Source organism: Epinephelus fuscoguttatus, linkage group LG20 (genome assembly GCF_011397635.1).
Source record: "Epinephelus fuscoguttatus linkage group LG20, E.fuscoguttatus.final_Chr_v1".
Taxonomy (NCBI): domain Eukaryota; kingdom Metazoa; phylum Chordata; class Actinopteri; order Perciformes; family Serranidae; genus Epinephelus; species Epinephelus fuscoguttatus.
The window spans coordinates 4,427,950-4,452,828 of NC_064771.1; the positions used below are offsets into that span (position 1 = coordinate 4,427,950).

The following is a 24,879-nucleotide window of genomic DNA, read 5'->3' on the forward strand; positions in this document are numbered from 1 at the left end:
GTTTACCCTTTAACTAAGGAAAGAAAATCCTGTCTGTGTTGATACTAACAGGAGCTGCAGAGGAATTCTAACCTAACAAGTTACCAGGAGACGAAGGTCAGCTAAAGACAATGTGTGGCAGTAGAGAAAAAAATTGAATCATTGATATGACTGACCTTGTGGGGGCAAAACAAAGCACATACACTCTCCACAAAAAATCAAGGTTCTCATGACCTCACAGGAAGAGGGAAAATGCAGTTTTGCAACAGCAACAATGATTTTAAGAACATTTGGTGTATCTAGAGTTGACTTGTCTTATTTTTGTCTCAACTGAAAAGTAAGAGAAAATATAAGAAAAAAATTAAGATAATGTTGCTGCGTGAGGCCTCCTGTTATGTTTTTTTTTCCAGACCTTCCCTTAAACCCTTGCTTTTTATAAATTACCAGATAATTCAATTTTTTTTTTTTTAACATAACATTGAACTAGTCATAACTCGCAGACAAATGAAATTAATGATGAGGGCTGATAAGGAGACACTGTTTTTTGTTGTTGTTGTTGTTTTTTTTAAGAAATCACAAACCAGTGGTGAAAAGTATACCAGCCTATTTAGGTACATGTACTTCGCTTCACCATAAATGTTATTCCATACCTCTACTCCACCTACATTGCAGGAGGGGATACTGTATTTATTTTATTGCTCTACATTTATTTGACAGCTCATTATCAGCTCAAACATTATATGTGGTACATTCATTGTGACAAATCAAACAACCAAAGTGTATATGACATACAGTGACATGCAAAAGTTTGGGCACCCCTGGTCAAAATTTTGTTTACTGTGAATAGGTAAGGAAGTAGAAGATGAACTGATTTCCAAAATACTAAAAGTTAAAGATGGCAATATTCATTTCTTTTCTTCAGTATTCTAAACAAGATTAAATTGTTATTTCACTCTTTTACAGTTTCAAAATAACACAAAAGTGAAAGGGCCTGAAGCAAAAGTTTGACCACCCTGCATGCTCAATGCTTAGTAGCGGCCCCCTTGGCAAGTATCGTAGCTTCTAAATACTTTTTGTATCCAGTCTTTCAGTTCTTTTTTGTGGGATTTTCGTTCATTCTCCCTGCAAAAAGTTTCTAGCTCTGTGAGATTCTTGGGCTGTACATGCCCTTCTCTTTGAAGGGCTATCCACAGATTTTTAATGATGTTTAGGTCAGGGGACTGTGAGGGCCATGGCAAAACCTTCAGCTTGTGCCTCTTGAGGCAGTCCATTGTGCATTTTGAGGTGTGTTTAGGATAATTATCCTGTTGTAGAAGACATTCTCTCTATATCTTCAGCTTTTTTGCAGATACTGTGATGTTTGCTTACAGAATTTGCTGGAATTTAACTGAATCCATTCTTCCCTCTACCTGTGAAATGTCCTTTGTGCTGCTGACTGCAACACAAGCCCAAAGCATGATCGATCCACCTTTGTGTTTAATAGTTGGACAGGTATTCTTTTCATTAAATTCTGAACCTGTTTTTGAACCCATTGGACACAATCCACAGGGAAAAAAAGCATCAGGCTTGTTTAGATGTTCCTTTGCAAACTTCTGATGCTGAATTTTGTGGTGAGGACACAGGAAAGATTTTCTTCTGATGACTCTTCCATGAAGGTCATATTTGTACAGGTGTCACTGCACAGTAGAACAGTGCACCACCACTCCAGAGTCTGCTAAATCTTCCTGCAGGTCTTTTGCAGTCAAACAAGGTTTGGATTTGCCTTTCTAATAATCCTATGAGCAGCCCTCCCAGTTTTCTTGGTCCTCCAGACCTCAACTTGACCTCCACAGTTTCTATTAACTGCCATTTCTTAATTACATTACGAACTGAGGAAACAGCTACCTGAAAGCGCTTTGCTATTTTCTTATAGTCTTCTCCTGCTTTGAGGGTATCAGTTATTTTATTTTTGTACAGAACAAAAACAATGCACTGATATTGCTTAAAATGTTGAAAAGTTTCATCTTTAACTTCATGCCTTTTGGAGATCAATTCATCTGCTACTTAATTAACTATTCACAGTAAACAAAATAGTGACCGGGGGTGCCCAAACTTCTGCATACCACTGTATTTTAAAAAAGTCATGAGCCACTGCAATAGAAGTTTGCATTGCAGGGTCTTGTGGTCCTGTTTGGTGCTGTTTCCACACCGGGCAGTGATGTTACCTGTCAGGATGCTTTCAATCATGCAGGTGTATAAAGTCCTCAGTATTTGGGAGGACACCAGAATTTCCTCAGGCATCTAAGATACAACAGTCTCTGCCTTGCCTTTCTCACCACTTAGTATGCAGCACCCCGGTCAGGCTATCTGTAATGTGGACACGAAGGTATTTGAAGCTATCCACCCTCTCTTCAAGGAAATAATATAGGGATGATTCAGACTTTTTTTAAGTGGGGTTGTATGAGGTACTTATCCACAGACAACATATTACCTGCAGTAGATGTCAGTCAGTACGCCCCCAGTTTGGAGAAGCTGCCTGGAGTCCAACATGGAAGCTGAGCAATGTAAGATATAGTTTAACAACTTAAGAAAATCAACATTAGTTAAAGGAGTAATAAGTGAAATTCATCATTAGAGGGAGGAGTGGCTCATGACACACTTTGTTTTGCTCTACAGGCAGTGCACAACAGCAAACCTAGCGGTGAAACGATTTCGCTTATTGCCCCTTTAATGTGTACGATATATTGAAATTATTTTTTACTGCATTCCCTTAATGTCAGACAGTGATTACCAAATGGAAAATTAAGCCATTACATCCTTCTCTTCCACGACTCTGTTTAGAAAAACAGTGATTTAACATTGCTGAACACAGGAGCTGCTGGTCTACCGCTGCCTCAAACACTTATTTTTGTTATTGTGTGACTTTGGTGTTTAAAAAAGTTAGTTCAGATTCACGTTCAAGTTACACAATAACACAAACTAAAGACCCGTTTCCACCAAGTAGTCTGGTTTGGTTCAGTGCAGTTCAGTTCAGTACGCATTTTTTTCATTTCCACTGTGAAAAGTTGTGGATAGTGCCAATGGAACCGTTCCTTACAGTCCCCATTTTTGGTCACCCCTCTGTTGGGTACTAAAAGGTGGAGCTAAAAACACTGCAGTCCATTGATTGGTCAATACAGGATGGTCACTGTTGCTCAGGCTGAGTTGTGGCTGGTTTTGAAGCTTATGTAACCACTGTTCATACTGAGGCAAATTTTTCATACATTAGCAAACTACAACTATTAAATGAAAGGATGCTTTGTAGGCTGAGAAAAGAACAAACTTCATTCATTCATTCATTCATTCATTAATACACCTTAGATTTTAATATGACAACTTTGACCATTCCATTAGTTTCTATTGTCTCTCATGGATGACATACACTTTTTGTAATGAGTGGATCTTCAAGAGTTTAAAATATGTATATGAATTTTGAACAGATTTTGTGAATTGCCTATATTCTAATCCTCACTTGAAGATAAAAAAAAAAAGTGTTGCGCAAATTCACTATTTTTGATATCCCAGACTCTCAATGCAGCCTGTTCTATTTTGTTCTGAAATACTCGCGTGGAACCTTGCTCTGTAGAAGATAAATGAGGTGCAGATTTCCATCTGTATCACTGGTGATGAGCAAATACAGTGAGTGCTAGATGGAGCAGTGAGTGACAACAACCCCACCCACATTTAAGAGTACTGTTTGTGGAGGAAACGCAACATGGACCTAGGGCCTTGGTACCATGTCTGAAGGGTTACTTATGGTTCCAAAGGTACTATACTGAAAGTGTTTGGTGGAAACAGGATTTAAAAAACTGACTGAAGTAGCAGTAGGCCAGCAGCTCCTGTGTTCAGCAAGTTAAAATGACTGTTTTTGTCAATAAAGTGTTGTGGCTTTGACAAGAGTTTAAATTGAGAACTGAAGGCGTTAACAGCTTCCCCTCGGAACAGGCTGTGTGACAGAAAGAAAGTTGTGAAAATACTCTCAATATAGCATACACTTTATCTGCTATTGTTTTTTTTTAGGTGGCTAAAATACATTTTGATGCTGGCCCCCATCCACAGCAGTACATTGCTTAGCTTCCATGTGGAAATCCAGCCTGCTTCTCCAAACCGGGAGCACTGAGTATGGATAATACCTCATACAACTCCACTTCAAAATATCTTAAAACTTAAACTTTCCCTTTAAGGGGGGCTTAATACCTTTGCTGCTTCTTCCCAAAATCTACTATTATCTCCTTCGTTTTGCTGACGTTCAGGAGTAGATTGTTGTCCTGACACCAGCGGCTCAGGTCCTCTAATTCTATAATAACTTCTGGGTAATTATGTGTGGGTGAAACCAGCAGACATTACATTCCTGTGTCAATGCACGGGAAAGAATGGAGGGGGGGGGTTTCCTTCCTGCATGTCAGCAGGAGTGACAATTATTTTAGAGCAGGGATCAAACACTTTAACAAGGCAGTAAACAGCTTTTATATTCACTTCAACAATACGGCAGGCAGACAGAGGAGGAGGTCCAGGAGCACATTCACATTGTCTGACCTACACATGGACCAGTATTACAGTGGCGGTATCTCAGTCTCTTTTATCTTCTCAAGGCTAATGAATGTTCTTCCTTCCTTCCATCTATAAGATGGCATGATATTAAGAAATCAATAACAATAAATGGTCTAATTATTCACAGATATAAGTTCAGCAATCCCCCCATTTCATTTAACTTGGTGCAGGTACATCCAATGGAGGAATGCAGTAATTTCCTCTGTAAGGTTTGATGAATGCTTACTTAATATCTCAATTAAAAAAAAACTATTGGTAAACTTACACCCAATTTTCAAGCTTTGAAATCAGATTGTATTATGGATCTAGGCTGTAGTATCAGTACTGATAAATGGAACAAGGTCTTGGGAAGAGCTCAGTCTTTCCCTAAGAATGTTCCACCGAAACTAACTCAGGTGAAGATGTTACTCTAGTATCTCTGGACTCTTAGCAAATTGTGGAGGGATGGTCTAACCTTTATTACCTAGCAACCTAGCTTCACTCTGTCCTATTGAATCCGACAGAGTTTCTACAGTGAGAGTCACACACACACACACACACACACACACACACACACACACACACACACACACAGAATGATGTCAGTAGAGAAAGAGTGTGACCCCGGGCTGAACCAGCAGCCTGACACTCCTGACTGACCTCCTCCCACTGGGAATGCACCTCAGATTTGCACCTCAAACTACAAACCCCAGACGTTCAGAAGAGCAGTTACCATAAAGTGTGTTGTAAATCAGTGTAAATGCAGGCCTACTCATCTAACTGAAGTATTCTTCAGCACAAAGAGCCATTAAAGAAAGATTAGGGGAGGCCAGGGGCAGTTGTATCATTTTCCATATTTTCTATCATAACTCACAGCAGGGGAATTAAAGGTCCAGTGTGTAGGATTTAGGGAGATATATTGGCATATATTATATATAGAAATGATATATCGTATAATAAGTACTCCATTAAACAACAACATAAATGATACAACAAATGTTGCCACCCTTGAACATTTGACAGTGAAGGATAAAACAACAGATATTACAGTTTGTGCTTTCTGGTGTATTTTTTTCTGACATTTATTATGACACTGAAAAACACTAATTCACAAAAGTGTCTTAATAGATCAAATTACGAGGCATACAGAAAATCTGAAATAAATCAGACGAGCGTTCTGTAGTTATTGAAAAATGCACTCAGTAGTGTTTAATCACGGTGGGTTTATCTAAGGCCCTGTTTAGATGACAACGGTTTCTCTAAAAACAGAAAAGTCTGTTCTTTGCATTTTAAAAAACTTCTGCATTTATATGACAACGTTATTGAAACAATCCCTGTTCACACGGAGCCGCAAAATCTACTGGAAATGCTGTAGTATGCACGCCAGGCCAATGGGTGGCAGTGTAAATTTGCAAAGCAACACCACGGCATGATGCCATGCGCCTGCGCTGAAGCGCCTTCCTCTACAACGTGGTGATTACAAACCAAAACAAAGACACAATGGCGAAAGCATGCACAGATAACTTTGTCTGGATGGACAACGAGGTGGAGTTGCTACAGTAACAGATCTACACTTCACTTCAAATCAACAGGGTGAGCAGCACAAACAGAGCTCGGCATTGTTGTTGTGATGGTCGGCATGCCTAGTGACTGGAACCGTAATGCGCATGTGCGAAAAGTCTCCGTTTTCAGAGGAACTGCATATTGCGCATTTACATGACAACGGAGACGCTGCCGTTTTCAAAACATTGCACTCTGGAACCCGTTTTCAAAACGTTGCATTTTCAGGCACCCAAAACGCCGCTGTCGTGTAAACGATCGGCCAAAATGCAACTAAAGTTTACTGTTTTCAGTTGAAATTGTTGTCGTATAAATGGGGCCTAAAATTCAATGAAATAAAAAATAATCATCACAAATTACAAAGCCATTTAACACCTTTTTTCAATTGTAATTTCTGTAATTTGGAATAAAACTAATGATCATAAGCTGTACCACACTAGTCTCGCTCACCAGACCTTTCTCAAGAAAAGAAAGGTCTGGCTGGGCTGACTATAACTTTAAGATTGGAGAAAAAAACGCTCCGGCTGCTTGTATTTCTTTCAGCCAATCACAATCGTTCTGGGCGGAGCCACAGCAACGGTGCACTTGCAAAAATATTGCCGGGGGGAAACAGGTTTTGGTGTAACACGCCCACAGGATGCGGAACCATGGCAGAAAAATGGCTACATGCCCGCAAGATCAAACACTGCAAAAGTTAGTAAAGGACATGTTGAAAACGGTTGAAAACTGCTACACAACCGGAGGTGGTAGGGCGGGACTTTAGCGGGTGGCTCGTTCCACGCAATGAGAGGCTGATCTATGCAGCAGACTTCCGCCCACTCAGACTAGTACCACACTGACATCCTACAGGCCCTGATCAAACGAAAAAAACATACCAGGACATATGATATGAATTGCTAAACCCAACTGCTTTGAAATTGAAATCTAATTGTCAAATCTTCATGACTCACAATAGAGTTTGTATGCCTAATGCATACTCCATACTCCATACACATCTAATACAGAAGTCACATTTTGCTCCTGGGTGCACATCCAGTTTGGCCATTTCCAGCTGTTTCCTGAAGAGGACCCTTTGAATGTCAAATTAGGAAATACCTTCACCTGTGTATGTGGTGGCTGTGCTATAGTTGATCCATCACTTGATTCCCATTTAATTTTTAAAGAATTATGTTTTTTAAAATGTTATTTCTTCCATCAATTGTCTAACAACAGCAGAAATTAAGTCCAAGTTAAGAAACTGAACCTCTGAATATTAAGGACAGAGAACAACAAAAAAACTTTTAAAACGTTGTCTGTTCTTTTATCAGAGGGAGGTTAACTTGAAGTGGTTTTCTGGCACCACAATCACAACCCATTTGAGAACTCAGGATGCTGTCCATGCAGTCTCCCATCTCCACAGTCCAGAGGAATGGCACTAAATACACCGCACCATACATGAGGTCTGCCTAATGTTGGCACCGCTCACTTAGGTTTCACAGTGTGAATACATTTTGAATTACAGTAAAAGACAAACACTTTTGTTAAGACACAGTGGATCACAATGAATCATATACATATACCAGTTTGACAGGATAGGTGCATGAATATTTGCTTCAGCTGAAGAATAACTACCTTGTGTGGACTTACAGTGTTAGGTGAGCAAGACTCCTAAATAAAAAAAACAGTCTTCTGTACATTGTATTGTACATAATAATGATCAGTACTCCAGCAATTTATGCCAGTAACTTGCTTGATTTTTTATGAGTTATATAAAAAGGTCTCTGTACCTTGAGGTCAGCACTGACGTGATGGGTTCCTAAGTGTTTACATCACAGACATGAAGTTTTGTCAGAGTCCAGTTCTGTCTTCTCACATTGAGCATCCACTAGTCCACCTGGTCCACTTAACGTAACATAACTGCTACCTACTCAAGTCTAGCATTAACATTCCCTATATGATATATTGCCTATACATAGCCTAACTTTAGCTAACTAACATTAACATGATGGAGCTTTATTTTCTAACCTCACACCCTTTGTTGAAAAGTATTACATTTGGACTACATTACATTAAGCTGTCAAAGAAAAAGGGTGGACACACTGGGCTAGCAGCCCATCTGTTAAGCACCAAACACCATTGGAGAAACACTGATATGTAATGTGAAACTGCTGTATTCACTGTTTTTTTTACCAGTTTAAGGAAGGAGGAAGGAAGACAACTGCAGATAACTTGGCTCACAGTAAAAACCTCCTAAACAATGAACACTAAAGGAATTCTAACCAGCAGTTTCAGTTGGTTACAATGTGCAATCTGTACCGCTAGATGCCACTAAATCCTCCACAATCTTACACTGTGAACTCAGCTAGTTTGTTCCTGTGTCTGCTTTCTGTTTGCAGCTGAGCAGGTAGTATGCAATTTGTTTTCATTCAAAATTACTTGCTACTGCTGGAAATACCAAAACTGCAAAGGTGCAGAGCATAAAATCAAAACGATGAGCTGCAAGTTGCTATGAGGCTTTCAGAGCTGAGGGGAACTGCAGAGTTGGTGGAATCTGTGGGTTTGTCACTACAAGCAACACCTGTCAAATAAGACATTATCATTTCATCTGTTAATTTAAAAAAGTATTCATAAGTACAGCTTTAAAATTGTGACAGAATATTGACTGATTGTCATTGTGTGTTATCTTTATTGTCTTAATACTCTGCAGTCTGTGGGTCTCCACAAGAAGGACACATGAGAGAAGGCTTCATTATGTTGCCTCTATTGAAAAGGCACCCATTCACATTTTGTCCATGGCACCAGCCGCAAGGACAGTGTGGCATCCAAGGACTTGGACATCATTGTGAGTCTGATGTATGCATGGTTCAACAGCCCAGTGAAGTTTGAGATGTTGCATGGTGTCAATAACACCATGGATACTAAGATTGTCCTGTTGTCTGATCATAAGGAGAAGGAGAGTCACAACCTTATTGTGGAGAGATTTCTGCTTTACACCAATGGACCTTTGATGGACATGCTGAAATAATGTTATCTTATTTCCAATGCACATGAAGGATACAAAAAGAAGGGGGAGGTGCCACGTCTGGCCCATGTATTTGAAACACAAGAACATCAAGGCATGGCATCCAGAGACCTATCCTGAAAGGGGGCCATGAGGATGGCATGACATCCAGGGACCCGTCCTTAAAGGGTACCATGAGGACAGCAAGGCATCCAGGTCCTTACAGTGAAGGCCATTTTGTCACAATTTCTCCACTGGAAGGAAAACGTGGAGAGCGCTTCATCATGTTTTCTCCACTAAAAGGGCATCAATTTATGTTCTCTCCACAAGAAGAGCACCCTAGATGAAACTTCATCACATTTTATCCACTGGAAGGGTCCCTGGAGGACACTTTATCACATTGTCTCCAATAGAGGGACACCCTTGAGAAAGCGTCATCACGGTTTATTCACTAAAAGGGCACCCATTCACATTTTCTACACTGGAAGGGCACCCTGGAGGACACTTCATCAGTTCTCTCCACTGGAAGGGCACCCTGGAGGACACTTCATCACATTTTCTCCGCTGAAAGAGTGCCCTGTCGCGTTTTCTCTAGAGGACACTTAATAAAATTTCCTTCACTGAAGGGGTACCCTTTCATTTTTTCTCCACTGGAAGGTAAACCCCATCACATTTCTCCACTGAAGGGGTACCCTTTCATGTTTTCTCCAGGGTAACCTAGTGGGCACTTAATCACGTTTTCCCTACTAGAAGGGCACCCTGGGGTGCACTTCATCACATTTCCTCCACTGGAGAGGCACCCTAGAGGGCACTTCATTACATTTTCTCCACCGGAAGGGCACACTAGAGGGCACTTCATCACATTTTCTCCACTGGAAGGGTATCATAGAGGGCACGTCATTACATTTTCTCCACTGGAAGGGCTTCCTGGAGGAGACTACATCCCATTTTCTCCACTGGAAGGGCTTCCTGGAGGAGACTACATCCCATTTTCTCCACTGGAAGGGCTCCCAAGAAAGCACCTCATTACATTTTCTGTACTGGATGGGCTCCCTAAGGGACACCTCATCACATTCTCTCCACTGGAAGGGCACCCTAGAAGGCACTTTAAAACATATTCTTGTACACTGGGCCACCATAGAGGGCATTTTATCAAGTTTTATCTGCCATAGGGGCATGCAAAAGGACATATTTGCTGTAGCATTTTTGTAAAATGCTCTACGTTGTGCTTGGTAGACATGTTTTACTAAAGGGGGTTAAAGGTCAAAGCCTCTTTTCCCAACCTCTCTTTTTTTCTCTCTCTCCCTCTCTCTATACTTTCTCGCTATCTATTCTCTGTCTTCCTCTCTCTCTCTCTCTCTGTTTTCACCCTCTCTCTCCTCTCTCCCTCCCTCCCTCCCTTTCTCTCTCTCTCTCTCTGTGTGTGTGTTTGATGGACAGTGAACTTGGTTGAGCGTGAGAGTTCACTGAAATGTCAGGGTTACAAGCAGGTCAGCCAGCATGCGAGCTGGGGGAGGAGAGATACAAACACGTGTGCACGCGCCGCTGCACTTGTGCTGAATGCGCGCTCTTTACAGGTGTGTGTGTGTGTGTGTGTGTGTGTGTGTGTGTTTTGTATGAGTAATGATAACAGTCAACACATTAACAGATAGCTGAGTGAATTCGTCATCAGTGTATCAGCTGTAATTGTTCTGGAACAGAGACACGCTGCCTGAGCTTTCATCATCTCAACAGTGTTGGAAATAACTACATACATTTACACAGGTACTATATTTAATTACAGTTTAATGTTACTGATAAGTCACAATTTATTTCTATATACTCTATCTATACTGTTACTCTACTGAATTTCAGAGTAACTATACTTTGCCCAGTGCAGTAAGTTATGCACAGCTGTACTATGTTCTATGGAAACTAACAGTTCAATTATAAAATACATGATAAGCTCATAAATATAAGATTTTGGTGTAAACTATAGGCCTACCTAATAATAAATGAAGACGTCCACCAGAATGCTGCGACCTGTAAACACGTCAATAATTTCAGAATGAATACTTTTACTTTGATATGTAACAATTATTCATGTATCAATAAGGAAATTTGTGAATAAACACTTTTACTTGTTGTAAATGTTACAAATGCTACAGTGTTTTCCCCTTGTAATAATAATAATAAATTCTAAACTATTTGTGATATTTTGTCATGTTGCTAGTGCTAGAGGAAAGTTCATTTAGTGAAAAGGTTCATCCTTTGGGGAGAGTGAATGTTGTCATTTCATTGCATTCTGCAAATTAGCTGACTTTTTCAGTCTATAAGTAAAAAGTGTTATACGGTCTTGGTAAAAACACAATTGAGATACTGTCAATTGCAATTTAAGTGTTCCAGAACTGTGCATGTGACAACAGTAAAGGTGAAGGTTTCTGGTGATTCTTTCAGGTGAGTCCAGCAGATGATCAGCAGGTTTATGGTGAGTTTATGGAGTAGCAAGGCGAGGTGCAGACCTAGGAATTGTTCTCCACACTTGAACCTCCCTTCACCCAGCCATCCCCTCCTCCTCCTCCTCCTCCTCCTTCCTGCTTTATCACACCTGAACAGCAGAATCCTGTTTCACACATTCACATTGTGATGAGAAAAACTCGCCAGCTACAGCATGACCAGCTGGAAACCCATTCACCCTGAACATGCATCATCCACTGCTGCCTGTCTGAGCACAGACAGTAAACAAGGATTAATACATTAATACTGTCCCTGATGTTGTTGTCAGTTTTCAGTACCACATCCTGTTAACTAAATACATTTATGTCATTTTTATCACTAGACCTTCAGAGGTTTCAGAGCTCACACTCAAGTCCTTAAAGCTTCCCTCAAACAGATGAAAATTACATAAAGTCAACAGTATTCATGTTAAATATTCTGTTGTTCTTGATTGAATGTCACATAATCTAAGATGAATTCCAGCAAGGAAAAAGTGGGCACCTAAATAAATGATCTGAGGTTTGTGAATACAGGGAAATTTGACACAGTGATCACTTAGAAGCATTAAGTAAAAAGAATGACTTGTAAACAGAGTCTACGTCTATGTCTACACCATTGTGAGCATTTATACTTGTGTGGTGGTGGGTCTGTGTTACTTTGCAGTTACATCTCCGAAACACTAGTTGGCGGTGGGATTTCTCTGAAGTGCTGTAAAGTTGAGTTGATTCAAAACACACCTTAAACCTCACTATAACTTACAGTATTCACAGACAAAACTTGCCTTTTGCTGGACACATTTTCCCAACAAATACTACATTTATTGTTTGTTATCTCTGAAATTAAAGTAAATAAAAGCTTCCTTTCCATTGAGGGAAATGGTTTTCATCTTACAAAAATAGAAAGGAGGTCTGTGTTGCGGTGACGTGTAGTTACATTTCTGAGGGAGTGCAGGTCAGGCTGCACCATAGATTACTGCATCATTCAATGCAGAAGTGTAAACTCCTCTATACTTGTCTGCTGCAGAGCCATGTACACATCTCTGGTCTACTGGCGGTGGCAAGGCAGTGTATAGCCTAATTTTGCAGATTGACCTATGTCAAAAAAAACCCCAGGGTGTGCTTATTTTGGTGGAAAAGGGGTATAAGAGAAACAGCACACATTGCACAGAGAGTGAAAGGAAGTGGGGGTCAGTTGGGGCCACAAAACAAAACTTTGCCCCGGGCCCCCCTGGGTGTTATGTCTAATTCCCCAAGCTGCTAGGAATAAAATTCTGGTGGAGAAATAATAAACCGTGCATTTACTCATTTCATTAATGTTGGCCACTGAGTAAGTCTAGCTGGTGAAACCCTAATTTCCCCGAAAAAAAAAAAATCAGACATGTCCCCAGTGTTACAGCCCTGCTTGTAATTAGCATAAAGTCAAAATAAAAGTCATGGAGTTTTACATCCAAGCCATGATGGGAGATCAGATTATATGTCCAGGCTTTTGTGTGACTGTAATGGTGATAGTTGCCGTGCCTTCCCACCGGGGTGAACCTCAGGGCGCACTATTTTAAAAACGTACACGGTCAGCCAGAACAGACAAATCCGTCCATGTAATGTGTCGCTGTAAAAGCAGCAGCCAAACTGTCTCCCTCTGACTGACCGATAGGCCCTGCCACACACACATAAACACACGTCCTGTCGTTATGGCAGCTCGTAAAAAACAAGAGGCCAAATGCAGAGTGAGGATGTGGTGGCTCGGCAGATGAGCGCCTTCTCAGCTCGGTGTTTACTTTTCATGCGGCGTAGCCCGGGGATAACCTTGTGCGTGCATGTGCGTGTGTGCGCGCGTCCCTCCGCCTGTCTCTACTGACCCAAGTTTGAACCCACCGAGAGAGATATCATTTTTATAACACACAGACACACACACATGCGGTAGGACTGAAAGAGCAGGTCAAAGTCTTCCTGTAGATTAGGAAGAGGTTCAGTCTGAAAGCAGACTGATAGAAGCCCGGAGTCAAGTAGAGGGCAACGCTGCTTTCCAGCAAGGTGTTAATCATTTCATCTCTCATAGTCAGATGCTGTCTCATTGTTATATTGAGACATGGCGAAGGCAACAGAGATGGATCAGGTTTGATCCAGCAACTTGCTGAAATCTGTGTGCATCTGCAACCAATGATTAAAAGTGTTTCCATGCGTGTAAAATAACGAAACTGGAATAAAATGGAAAGTATGCTGAGACCAGTGGGACGCAAGGGGAGAAGGATTAAGACATTCTCCAACCCGCAGCCTCTTTTCCATTTACTGAAGCATCTGAAAATGTGCTGCTTAAAAAGCTTTTTGCTCTTGAATACAGGCCGCCCTGCAGGCATCATTACTGATCCCACAAGCAGGGCTTAAGCCAAGGTAATGAGTGTGTAAACTAGCTGCCGTATTGCCAACAAAGGCGTCTTGGGACGCGCTTCCATTGTCTCGGAGGGAATCATCACCTTTTCTCAGTGAAATCCGCCGCGGATTGTCTGCGTGCAACAGGAGGTAGGGATTAAGGATGCGGCCCCTGGAACAAATGGCGAGGCAAGTCAGCCAGTACAGGCCGGAGGCGGGGCCGAACGACACCCACAATTAAAGATGAACTTTGAGTGAACTAATTTATCTGAGGGAGGAGAAGGTAACAGGCTGCACGCAGTCCTGGCAGCCTATAAAAGGCGCTGGGTGAGCAGCCTGCAGTCTCCGTAGCTGACAGAGAGCTTCACCTGAACTGCATCGCTCCTCCAACAAGACGCCGCTGCTAACATGGCTCTGAACACATTGCTCGCGACCTTTCTGTGCACCATCGTGCTTCCCATCCTGCTGTTTCTGGTGGCGTTGAAGCTGTGGGAGGTTTACATGATCCGAGGCAGAGACCAGAGCTGCCCCAGCCCGCTGCCCCCCGGGTCCATGGGCTTACCCTTCATTGGAGAGACGCTGCAGCTCATTCTCCAGGTAAACGCACCTCACTTACTGAGTGCTACTCTCACACACCCACACGTGGATGAGGATGCTCCTGACACCAAGAGGAAATGTGATTTTAAACTTAGATGGCGTTTGTCTGTTCTCATGTTGGTGAATACATAGCACTGGTTTTAACTTTCTGCACTTCCATGCGACACTTATGGCATCTACAGGGTTAAAAAATCTATTCAATTTACGCCAATATGCAATTTTAATTGAAGTGTACCATTACAAGACGGCTAAATCCAATTTTAAAAATTATAATCTGTGAATTTATGACCGTTGTATTGTTTGTTAATTTTAAACATTGATGTTTACATTTTATTTGTTATTCATATTTTGCGTTGTGTGTAGGTTTTATCTGTATGATCTGCAGAGCTGTATCAGTGTCAGTTTATTCATGGTTTTGCACTGGTTTGTATGCGTATCCATGTTTGCAGAGGAGAAAGTTTCTGCGGATGAAGCGGCAGAAGTACGGTTACATCTACCGCACACACCTCTTCGGGAATCCCACGGTGCGCGTGACCGGAGCGGATAACGTCAGGCAGATTCTGCTGGGGGAGCACAGGCTCGTGTCCGTGCAGTGGCCCGCCTCTGTGCGCACTATCCTGGGCTCGGATACACTGTCTAACGTGCACGGAGCGCAACACAAGACAAAGAAAAAGGTAAGTTAGGATTTCATCTGAAAGCCTCCTTGTTTTAATTTCAGTGTGATGTGAAACTACAGTCTCGGAAGTGGATACATGATCTACTCTTGTGTTACCATTTGCTCAGCACAGTTTGAAACGCCTGTTAACTCCTAAAATAATAAACATGCCCTGTTGTCTACTTAAAGTAAATTTATAGTTGATAGATTTGTCAGTAACATGAGAAGCAAATATTATTTTCTTCCTCTTGCTTGCTTGATCTTAATTTATTTTAGGGATCACTGCAACTACCATAATTGTTGTAATTGTTTAAATTCATTAAGTAACAAATAATCTTTTCAATACTGTGTCTGATAATCACTGAACAAATAAGTAGCCAGAGTCATTTGTGATCATTGGAGTTTAAACACTTAATTTTCTGTACACAAGTGAAAAACTCTGCTTCTACAGTGAGAACATTTTTCAGTCAAAACAACTTTATGTTAAGAATTTCACATAAAGTAGTATCTGCATATAAATACAGTACAATAGAAGTGCAAGTAACTGCACTGGAGTCCAGACAAATCTGCACTTGACTTTTGAAAATGCTTGAAATAAATAGATTGGCACTTTGAAATATTCATAATGTACTGGCAGACTGTTTCCCTTGCGCAAAGAAAAATAAACTAAGGGCTGAATTATGAATAAATTACTTGAAAATGAGATGTTGTAGTGTACTAAGACAACATAATAATAAAGTGAGAAATTTATAAGGTTAATGGTATGCCCTCCTCCAGGCCATCATGCGAGCTTTCTCCACCGAGGCTCTGGAGCTCTATGTCCCCGTCATTCAGGAGGAGGTGCGGGCTGCAGTGAGGGAGTGGGTGGCCAAGGACTCCTGCGTACTGGTCTACCCAGAGATGAAGCGGCTGATGTTCCGCATAGCCATGAGGATCCTCCTGGGCTTTGAGCCGGAGCAGATCAAGACGGATGAGCAGCAGCTGGTGGAAGCTTTCGAGGAAATGATCAAAAATCTGTTCTCTCTGCCCATCGACGTGCCTTTCAGTGGACTGTACAGGGTAAGAGATGAACACACTGCCTAACAGCTGTGCTTTCTTTATCTAACCTTTTTAAGATGTGGATCAAATTATAAAATTAACGGTGAGACAACACTTGCAGATGCATGACTGTCAGTTGTGACTATGGATAGTTTAATTAACTGAGTAATGTTAGAGTTAAAGCTGAAGGACCATACCTTTTGATTTTGAATATTATATGATACCCAACAACATATAAACATATGCAGAAAAAGCCATCTTTCACTGTGGAGCATTACCTAACTCAAACAAATTAATCCAGATTAACTAGTAAATGAAAGGAAGAAAATGGCTGCCTGTAGTGTAAATGGACTGTAGTAAATAGCACAAAACATTCAAAAACTTGGTAAGGTCCTTTTTTAAAGTCAAAACAAGCACATCACATGAGGCAAGCAGCAGAGTGAAATGGTTGATAAATGAATGTGTCTGTATGTAGATATGCAGTAACAAGTGACTGCAAGCGTCAGTCCAATTCATCTTCTGACATTGTTTTTCTTCTCTGCCCTCCACTTGTTCTTCCCTCCCTTTTTTCCACCTATCCTCTGTCAATCCCTTCTCCCCCTGCCATCTTCCTGTCCTCCAGGGTCTGAAGGCAAGGAACTTCATCCACTCTAAGATAGAAGAGAACATCAAGAAGAAGGTTCAGGAGTCAGACAAGGAGTCCAAACACAGAGACGCTCTGCAGCAGCTCATAGACAACAGCAAGAAGAACGGGGAACCATTCAGCATGCAGGTAGAGACATTATCTGGGCACATCCACTTTGTCCAACTACACATATGAAAAAACACACTATCCTTCCAGTAAAGTACACTGTCTTGGTTAGGGCCTGAACCATTCTTTTTGTCTGTATTGCTGTGTCAAGGCCATTAAGGAATCTGCTACAGAGCTGTTGTTTGGAGGCCATGAAACCACAGCCAGCACAGCCACCTCTCTGGTCATGTTCTTGGGCCTGAACCCTGAAGTTGTGGATAAACTGAGGCAGGAACTGATGGACAAGGTAATTCCACTGCACAACTTAACTTCTATATGCTGTTGTTTCAAGACTCTTGATAGTGGCTGTTAGAATGCAGGGGTTTTTTTTGTTTTGTTTTGCTGAACATTAACACACAATCTAGTGCAAATTAATGTTTGTCTCATTCATGTGACCATTTTACGAAAAATAATACAATGAACAGTCATGTTTAATCTTTAAGCACGAGCAGGAAAAGGTAACTCCTGACCTTGCAAACAGTGGTTGCCTGAAACATGTCTTCACTCAGAGTCTACATACTACCTTTTTCGTGAGCTTTCAACCCCATCTCATGGTCGTCTTGGCAAATTCAGTTTGCTAAGTTGTCAAACTCACTCACGTGATGATATCTGGGCTATCTCCATGACAACTGAGCAGACAGTATATAAAGTATGTAAAGTCAAAATAAGTCAGTGCTGACTTTTAGTTTCACATGGGACACAAACAGCTGTCTCCTGGGTCAAATTCCTGTGATTTGACCCATCCTCAACCCCAGCCTACCACCACTCTGCTCTTTATACAACCTATGAGGTTGTAACAGTAACAGCGAGTTGCTGAACCAGGGAGTTTGTGTGTCCACCACGACCAAGGATCCTAATTGTCTTTCCATTGGCATTGTTTCCATGGTGCGGGCACGTCATTTTAACACATGAAATGTGCCACCACTATGTAAGGTGTGAAGAAGTCCAGATCATTTCCAGTATTTCTGTAGATCAGGTTGTAGTAGTTCACACTGAAGCTTTCTTGGTAAAGCTAATTAGTGTCAGATGTGTTAAACCCAGATCAGGAGCCAGATCATGAAGCTAGGTCAGGTAAACAGTGTTTGATTTTCTTAATGTGCTTTGAGTTACTGTGTAACAAGGCTTGTTTTAAGTTGTAAGGTCAGCAAACAAGTGAAGTATGAATAGATGGTTTTCAGTATGTGGTCTGATTCAATCATTATGATTATTACTGTATATAAAATCACTGTTCTGAAACCAGTCTGGGTTCAATGAACAGCCAGCACTATCCCATTCCTCACCAACTATCATTACACTTTGGTTAATACTGACCTCCACTTTTCCTCACATGCAAATTTGTCTCTGTTTTCAGGAGGAGCAGGGGATGGACCTCCACAGTCTGAACATTGAGTCCTTGGAGCAGTTAAAATACACAGGCTGTGTCATTAAAGAGACTCTACGGATCAATCCTCCTGTTCCTGGAGGCTTCAGAGTGGCCCTCAAGACCTTTGAGCTCAATGTAAGTTAACAAAGATCTCTGAAACCAAATCTGTAAATGGCAGATTGAAGAGACCCATCTGAAAACCTGTATCAAACTGTCTGCTTACTGATAATTTCCCATCACATCTTCAGGGTTACCAAATTCCCAAAGGCTGGAATGTCATCTACAGCATCTGTGACACCCATGATGTGGCAGAGATCTTCCCCAACAAGGAAGACTTCCAGCCAGAGCGCTTCATGACCAAACCCTCGGCCGACTCCTCCAGATTCCAGTACATCCCGTTCGGAGGGGGCTCCAGGATGTGTGTGGGGAAAGAGTTTGCCAAGGTTTTGCTGAAGATCTTCCTAGTGGAAGTGGTCACAAAGTGTCACTGGACTCTTTTAAATGGGCCACCCACCATGAAAACAGGACCTACTGTCTATCCTGTGGACAATCTGCCAACCAAATTTACCAGCTATGAACAAAATTAAACCGAGATAATGATTAGTTTCCTAAAGCCAGTGTAGAGTGAATCATGAGGTCTCCCAAAAGTCTCAGATTAGCTGTGTTTTACCTCCAAATCCACAGGAAACTACAGTAAATTACAGTTACTTGGGGAATTTTTGGAAATTCTCAGTGCTCTAAAAAGAAACTGATCAAAGGCCACATTTTCACATGAACGGAAAATATGTTCGTTATCCTGATCTTTTGGACTTATGTCAATGTAGATTTTATGACATGACATGAATTGTACATATTGTAGATGACTCAAGAACGTATTTTACATTTTATATTATGATGTTAATACATTGGATTTGTATATGATTTGTTTGAACAAACTAAACGAGAGGCACTATACCCAGACATGGAACACTTTAATCAGCTCAGAGGTGTATCTATAGGATTATGTACATATGTAATGTAGAGTCTGTTTATATAACTTTTGTATCTTACACCAACCTATTTAAGTGATTTATGTAATACTGTTTGGGCTTTTTATTTAATAAAACTGTTTTGCAAAAAATCTTGTTTTTTCTTGTTTCATTTAAATGAAAGGGTTAAATTGTAATGTATAACAAGAATATCACAATATCCCATTTGAAGAAAAGTGGAGAAGATTTTGATACCAGGAATGTCTGTATCAACTACAGAGCAGGAATCAGGTTAGCCTAGATTAGCAGAAAGACTGCAAGCATGGGCTGGGAATTAGCTTGGCTCTTTCCAAGGTTCAAAAATATACTGGTGAAGCTCACCGATTAATGTCTGTGTGGTGTGGAGTTAGAAAGAAATGAGCTCAGCAAAGCTCTGTAGCCTACTCCACATCTCTGTTTAAGGCTACATTATCTGCTACTTGCAAAGAGTGCTCCAGGGATGACTTTTTATATTTTCTTTCTACTAAACTACATCCACCAATCATACCACTGCGCAGAGTGAAGCTTGCATCTACTCTACACCTGCCACTGAGGTAGGCAGGAGCCTCATGTCCATGAGTAGATGCACGCTTCCTTAGGTGTGGTGAGTTGGCTGGCAAGTGTGGGTTCGATGGAAAGAAAATAGTTCCTACATGAAACTTCTCACAACAAGGACTGTGGATTAACTTGAGTAATCAAGTCATGATTTCTGGAAAGAGACATTATTGCTGAGTTTTTCCAAATTTCTTCTTTTTAGTGCTTTGAGCACCACAAGCCAAGTGCCATCTAGTTTCACTACATTAGAGAGAAGGCAGACATCTCTACGACCAATATCTCCAACACCATGCAACTCACACTAGAATCATCTCAACTGATAAATAGCACTACAGGTAAGAGGGAAAATATGTCTTTTGGATTTCTGGGGAGACATGTCGCTTTAAGAAAAACTTTGATTAAAATTCCTAAAAGGTTTACTGTAGGACTCATGTTGATATGCAATCACAACATGATAATAGCACACTAATTAATAAACACAAAATATAATGAAAATTTAAGGTTTAATGAAGTCATTAGTGATCTGACTGTGTTTGAAAATGACGAGATAAAGACAAGCTCTCTATGGTTTATTTGCATCAGGTAAAGCTTGCTGATGACAGTTAATGTATCTACTCTGTAGACACAGAGGGTGGGTGGTCCTGACACACACACACACACACACACACACACAGACACAGACACATACACATTCCATTATCCTTACAGAATCAATAAGATGTGAGGAGAAAAGGAAAATAGGAGAGAAATCTGGAACCCATAGAAGGAGGGAAAGCAGAGCAGAGGGCTGATGACCCTGGCAGATGAGCAGGCAGAGGGTGAAACAGAGTTCATACTGATCAGTTCAGTTTCAGGGCACTGAACTGTTAGAGCCTTCAGGAGAATAGTGGAAGTAGGTCAATAGCATGAGGTACACATTTACTGTGGGGTCAGAGATAACATTCTGACATTTAGAATAACATGCAGTTAACGGTTTGCTGTTAGATGTGTTTATGGTGCAGTGGTCAGTGAAAAGCAGTGTTTAAATAGATCACTTGGTTGGAGGCAAGGGTGTGTAGCTGGTAAAAAAGTTCAGCTGATGATATGAATGGTGAAAAAGTTCAATATTCTTTAAACAAGTAAAGTAAAATAAAGTGTACGGGATTCATTTTGTCTTTTTTTTGTTAATAAAGACACCAAAGAACAATAACTGCAATCCAAATTGATTATTATTACAAAATATCTTAAGAGTTGTTCACTTATCTGTGCATGTAGATTCACAGTAACCATGGCTCAGTTCCGTGTATGTGGTCCACAGAGTTATCCAGATTAGAGTGTTGATAGTTTGACATGAGTCTGGATTTTTTGGTTCTTTGATGCTAGTTCAATTTATATCTGGAAATGTTGACAGAGCAACAAGTCATTAAGCTCAGACCTGCAAAAGTGCAACTTAATGATAGTTAGCTGGACAATGACCCAGACGTGTTACTATGAACCACATACATGAAATCATTTTCAGATAGAAATGGCTCGCTTTCCTAGATTCATAATGAAAGAGTGTTGATACAATTATGAGAACAAGGAGGTTATTGTAAAATCACCATGATCTGTAATTATAACAATAAAAATGTCATAATGACAATGGACCTGTAATTATGCATTCCATCATTCCTTCATCCATCCATCCATTCATTCATTCATTTTTCATAGCCACTTATCCTGTCACGGGGAGCCTATCCCAACTGACATTGGATGAGAGGTGGGGTACAGTCTGGACAGGTTGCCAGACTATCACAGGGCTGACACATAGAAACAGACAACCATTCACACTCACATTCACACTTACCACCAATTTAGAGTCACCAATTAACCTGCATGTCTTCTGACTATTGAAAGAACCCGGAGAAAACTCACAATGACATGGGGAAAACATACAAACTCCGCACAGAAGGGCTCCCCTACGACACAGGAACTTTCTTGCTGTGAGGGAATAATGCTAACCACTGCACCACTGTGCCGCAATTATACATGATGAAGCAAAATAAATTAAAATAAACCTAACTAGTTTGAGACACTGTGAGCAAAAATATATAAACTCAACCACAGGATTCTGAATGTTAAAATATTAATAGGGCCAGATCATATGGCATTTAATTTAGAATCAAAATGGGGAGTTGTCATTTGAATACTAAAATGCATTAATGATTAAGTGCTTGTTCATGAAATTAAAGCTGCTTTTTAACAGATTTTAGTAAGGTTCTGTTCCCTACCAGGCTTATCACTATCACGTAAAAGTGATACACCCACAGGGGAAAACCTGCACCCGCCATGCATCGATGTCACTCATAGTCTTCCCACCCTCACTAGTAATATTTAACTGTTTAACAGTGATGAAACAACAGAAACACTGTGGAGCACGTTATAGATCAAAATGTTGTATAGCCAGGCGGGAACACAAATAAACCAGACTCTCTGAATACCTGCTTAACCTGGTTTCTCTAAGTAACCTGGTAATTTAGGTGCATGTAGTCACACTGATTGACTGATTTGTTATAAACAGTGGTGTTGTGGAGGGTATACACAGGTATATGGGGTATTCCACCTCCACGTCCAGCTGCTTAAAGTATACCCAACTATCACCCAAAAAGCCGTTGGAATATATAGGAGAGTATACCCACTTCCTCCTCTGTAACCTACCCGTGTAGTACACCACCTAACAACCACTACACCACTGGTTCTAAATTGTTGTCAGTCTAAACAGCAACATGAGACACTGTAATGAGGGATGTCAGTTACAGTTAATTTTGCTTACAATAGCCTGACATCAATTATTTTAGCAACAAATTCATTGATTTTTAGAAAAAAGAAAAAAAAAACTAAAAATTACATGAAATACAAAAGGTCTCTCCTTTTAGTGTGGCGCTCTATTGATTAAGTGAGCTTAAGTACTGCATTTCAAAGCTCTGACCATTAAGAGGTGCTGAAATTATAATGTTTTGTGATGTAAATGTCTTGGCTTTTATTTTGTTTTATGCTGGCTTTGCTGACAGACAGTCAGCTAACAGCATTAAAGGGATAGTGCACCCAAAAATGAAAATTCAGCCATTATCTACTCACCCATGCGATGGAGGCTCAGGTGAAGTTAGAGTCCTCACATCCCTTGCGGAGATCCCAGGGGAGAGGGGTAGCAACACATCTCCACCTAATGGAGGCTTACGGCGCCTCAGGTTCAAACGTCCAAAAACACATAATTGAAACCACAAAATATCTCCATATTGCTTGTCCGTAGTAATCCAAGTGTCCTGAAGCCCAGACATAAAAAGTTGTTTGGAAAAACGTCATTTGAACTCTGTTTTTAGCCGCATTGTAGGCTGTAGCTCTAACGGCCTCTCTGGATCTCCGCAAGGGATGTGAGGATTCTAAAACGTCACCTGAGCCTCCCTCGGCATTTGGGTGAGTAGATAATGGCTGAATTTTCATTTTTCAATTCAATTCAATTTTATTTCTACAGCCCAATATCACAAATCACAATTTGCCTCACAGGGCTTTACAGCATACAACATCCCTCTGTCCTTATGACCCTCGCTAGAAACCTCAGGGAGAGCAACTGAGGAGGGATCCCTCTTCCAGGACGGACAGACGTGCAATAGATGTCGTACAGAACAGATCAGCATAAGTATATAGGTGTATTTTTGCATGCACTATCCCTTTAACAAGTGGAAACAGCACCCATGGCCCACCTTCCAGTCTCCACTGGTTAGCTAATGTTAGCTCTGCACTGCGCAGCACCTGAGTCGGGTCTGACCTAACATTAGCTTGCATGCCGCTCATTTGGCAATTACCACTGGTAATGCTGTCCTGTTGAAGGCACAGCATTTCTGTGATACATTGTGGTCAGCCTCCAATGTCCCCCCAGGTATCAACAGTGAGTAAGTGGCTTCATTTTGAGCTACAAAACTCCTTTAGCACTGTTAATTGTGTTCAGTTCAATTCAATTTTATGTATAAAGCCCAATATCACAAATCACAATTTGCCTCACAGGGCTTTACAGCATACAACATTCCTCTGTCCTTTGGACCCTCACAGCGGATAAGGAAAAACTCCCCCAAAAAAACCCTTTAACAGAGAAAAAAAACGGTAGAAACCTCAGGAAGAGCAACTGAGGAGGGATCCCTCTTCCAGGACGGACAGATGTGCAATAGATGTCGTACAGAACAGATCAACATGATAAATTAACAGTAATCCGTATGACACAGAGAGAGAGAGAGAGAGAGAGAGAGAGAGAGAGAGAGAGAGAGAGAGATGCAGGTAATGACAGTATCTTACAACAACATTAATGAAAGTAATAATATTATAGTTATAGTTCTGGTTACTGCGGTACAATATGTTGAAAGTATATATTAGTATCTGGCAGTATACATGTGTGACAATAATCATATGTGTATAATAACAGTAGAAGTATGACTAATGACTAATGATGGCAGCAGCAGCTGGAGGCATCTGGCAGGACCACGGCAGCAGCACAACCACACACGTCACGCTGTCCAGGCACCGCTGCAATATGAGTTAATCTGAGAGACAGTGGAGCACAAAGGCTCCGGAGAAGAAGCCGAGTTAGTGACATCCAGAATGGCCAAGTTAGCAAGATGCAGTAATAGGATATGAGGGAGAGATAAGGAGAGAAGGTGCCCGGTGTATTATAGGGGGGTCCTCTGGCAGACTAGGCCTAAGTCAGCCTAACTAGGGGCTGGTACAAGGCAAGCCTGAGCCAGCCCTAACTATAAGCTTTATCAAAGAAGAAAGTCTTAAGTCTACGCTGCTAATGGCACCAACAGAGCTAACAATGGTTCTAACAATCAGTGCTTAAGGGGGTTTGTGGTTCAAAATAGAGCCACTTACTCACTAAGACGACCTTAAAGGAGACTTGGGCCTAATGTTTCCATAGCAACGCTACTGGGTCGAATGAACTTGTTTTCTCAGATAAATA

At 41.0% G+C, this 24,879-nt stretch overlaps 1 protein-coding gene across 1 annotated transcript; it reads left to right on the forward strand.

The window, feature by feature from the left end:
- The first annotated feature begins 14,163 nt into the window (after positions 1-14,163).
- On the forward strand, positions 14,164-19,434 carry LOC125881001 (cytochrome P450 26A1). Its single transcript, XM_049563903.1, has 7 exons — positions 14,164-14,505; positions 14,955-15,179; positions 15,938-16,219; positions 16,821-16,970; positions 17,101-17,235; positions 18,340-18,486; positions 18,600-19,434. Exons 1-7 carry the CDS (start codon positions 14,317-14,319, stop codon positions 18,936-18,938), a joined length of 1,467 nt encoding a protein of 488 aa, XP_049419860.1. The 5' UTR covers positions 14,164-14,316; the 3' UTR covers positions 18,939-19,434.
- Positions 19,435-24,879: the final 5,445 nt, after the last annotated feature.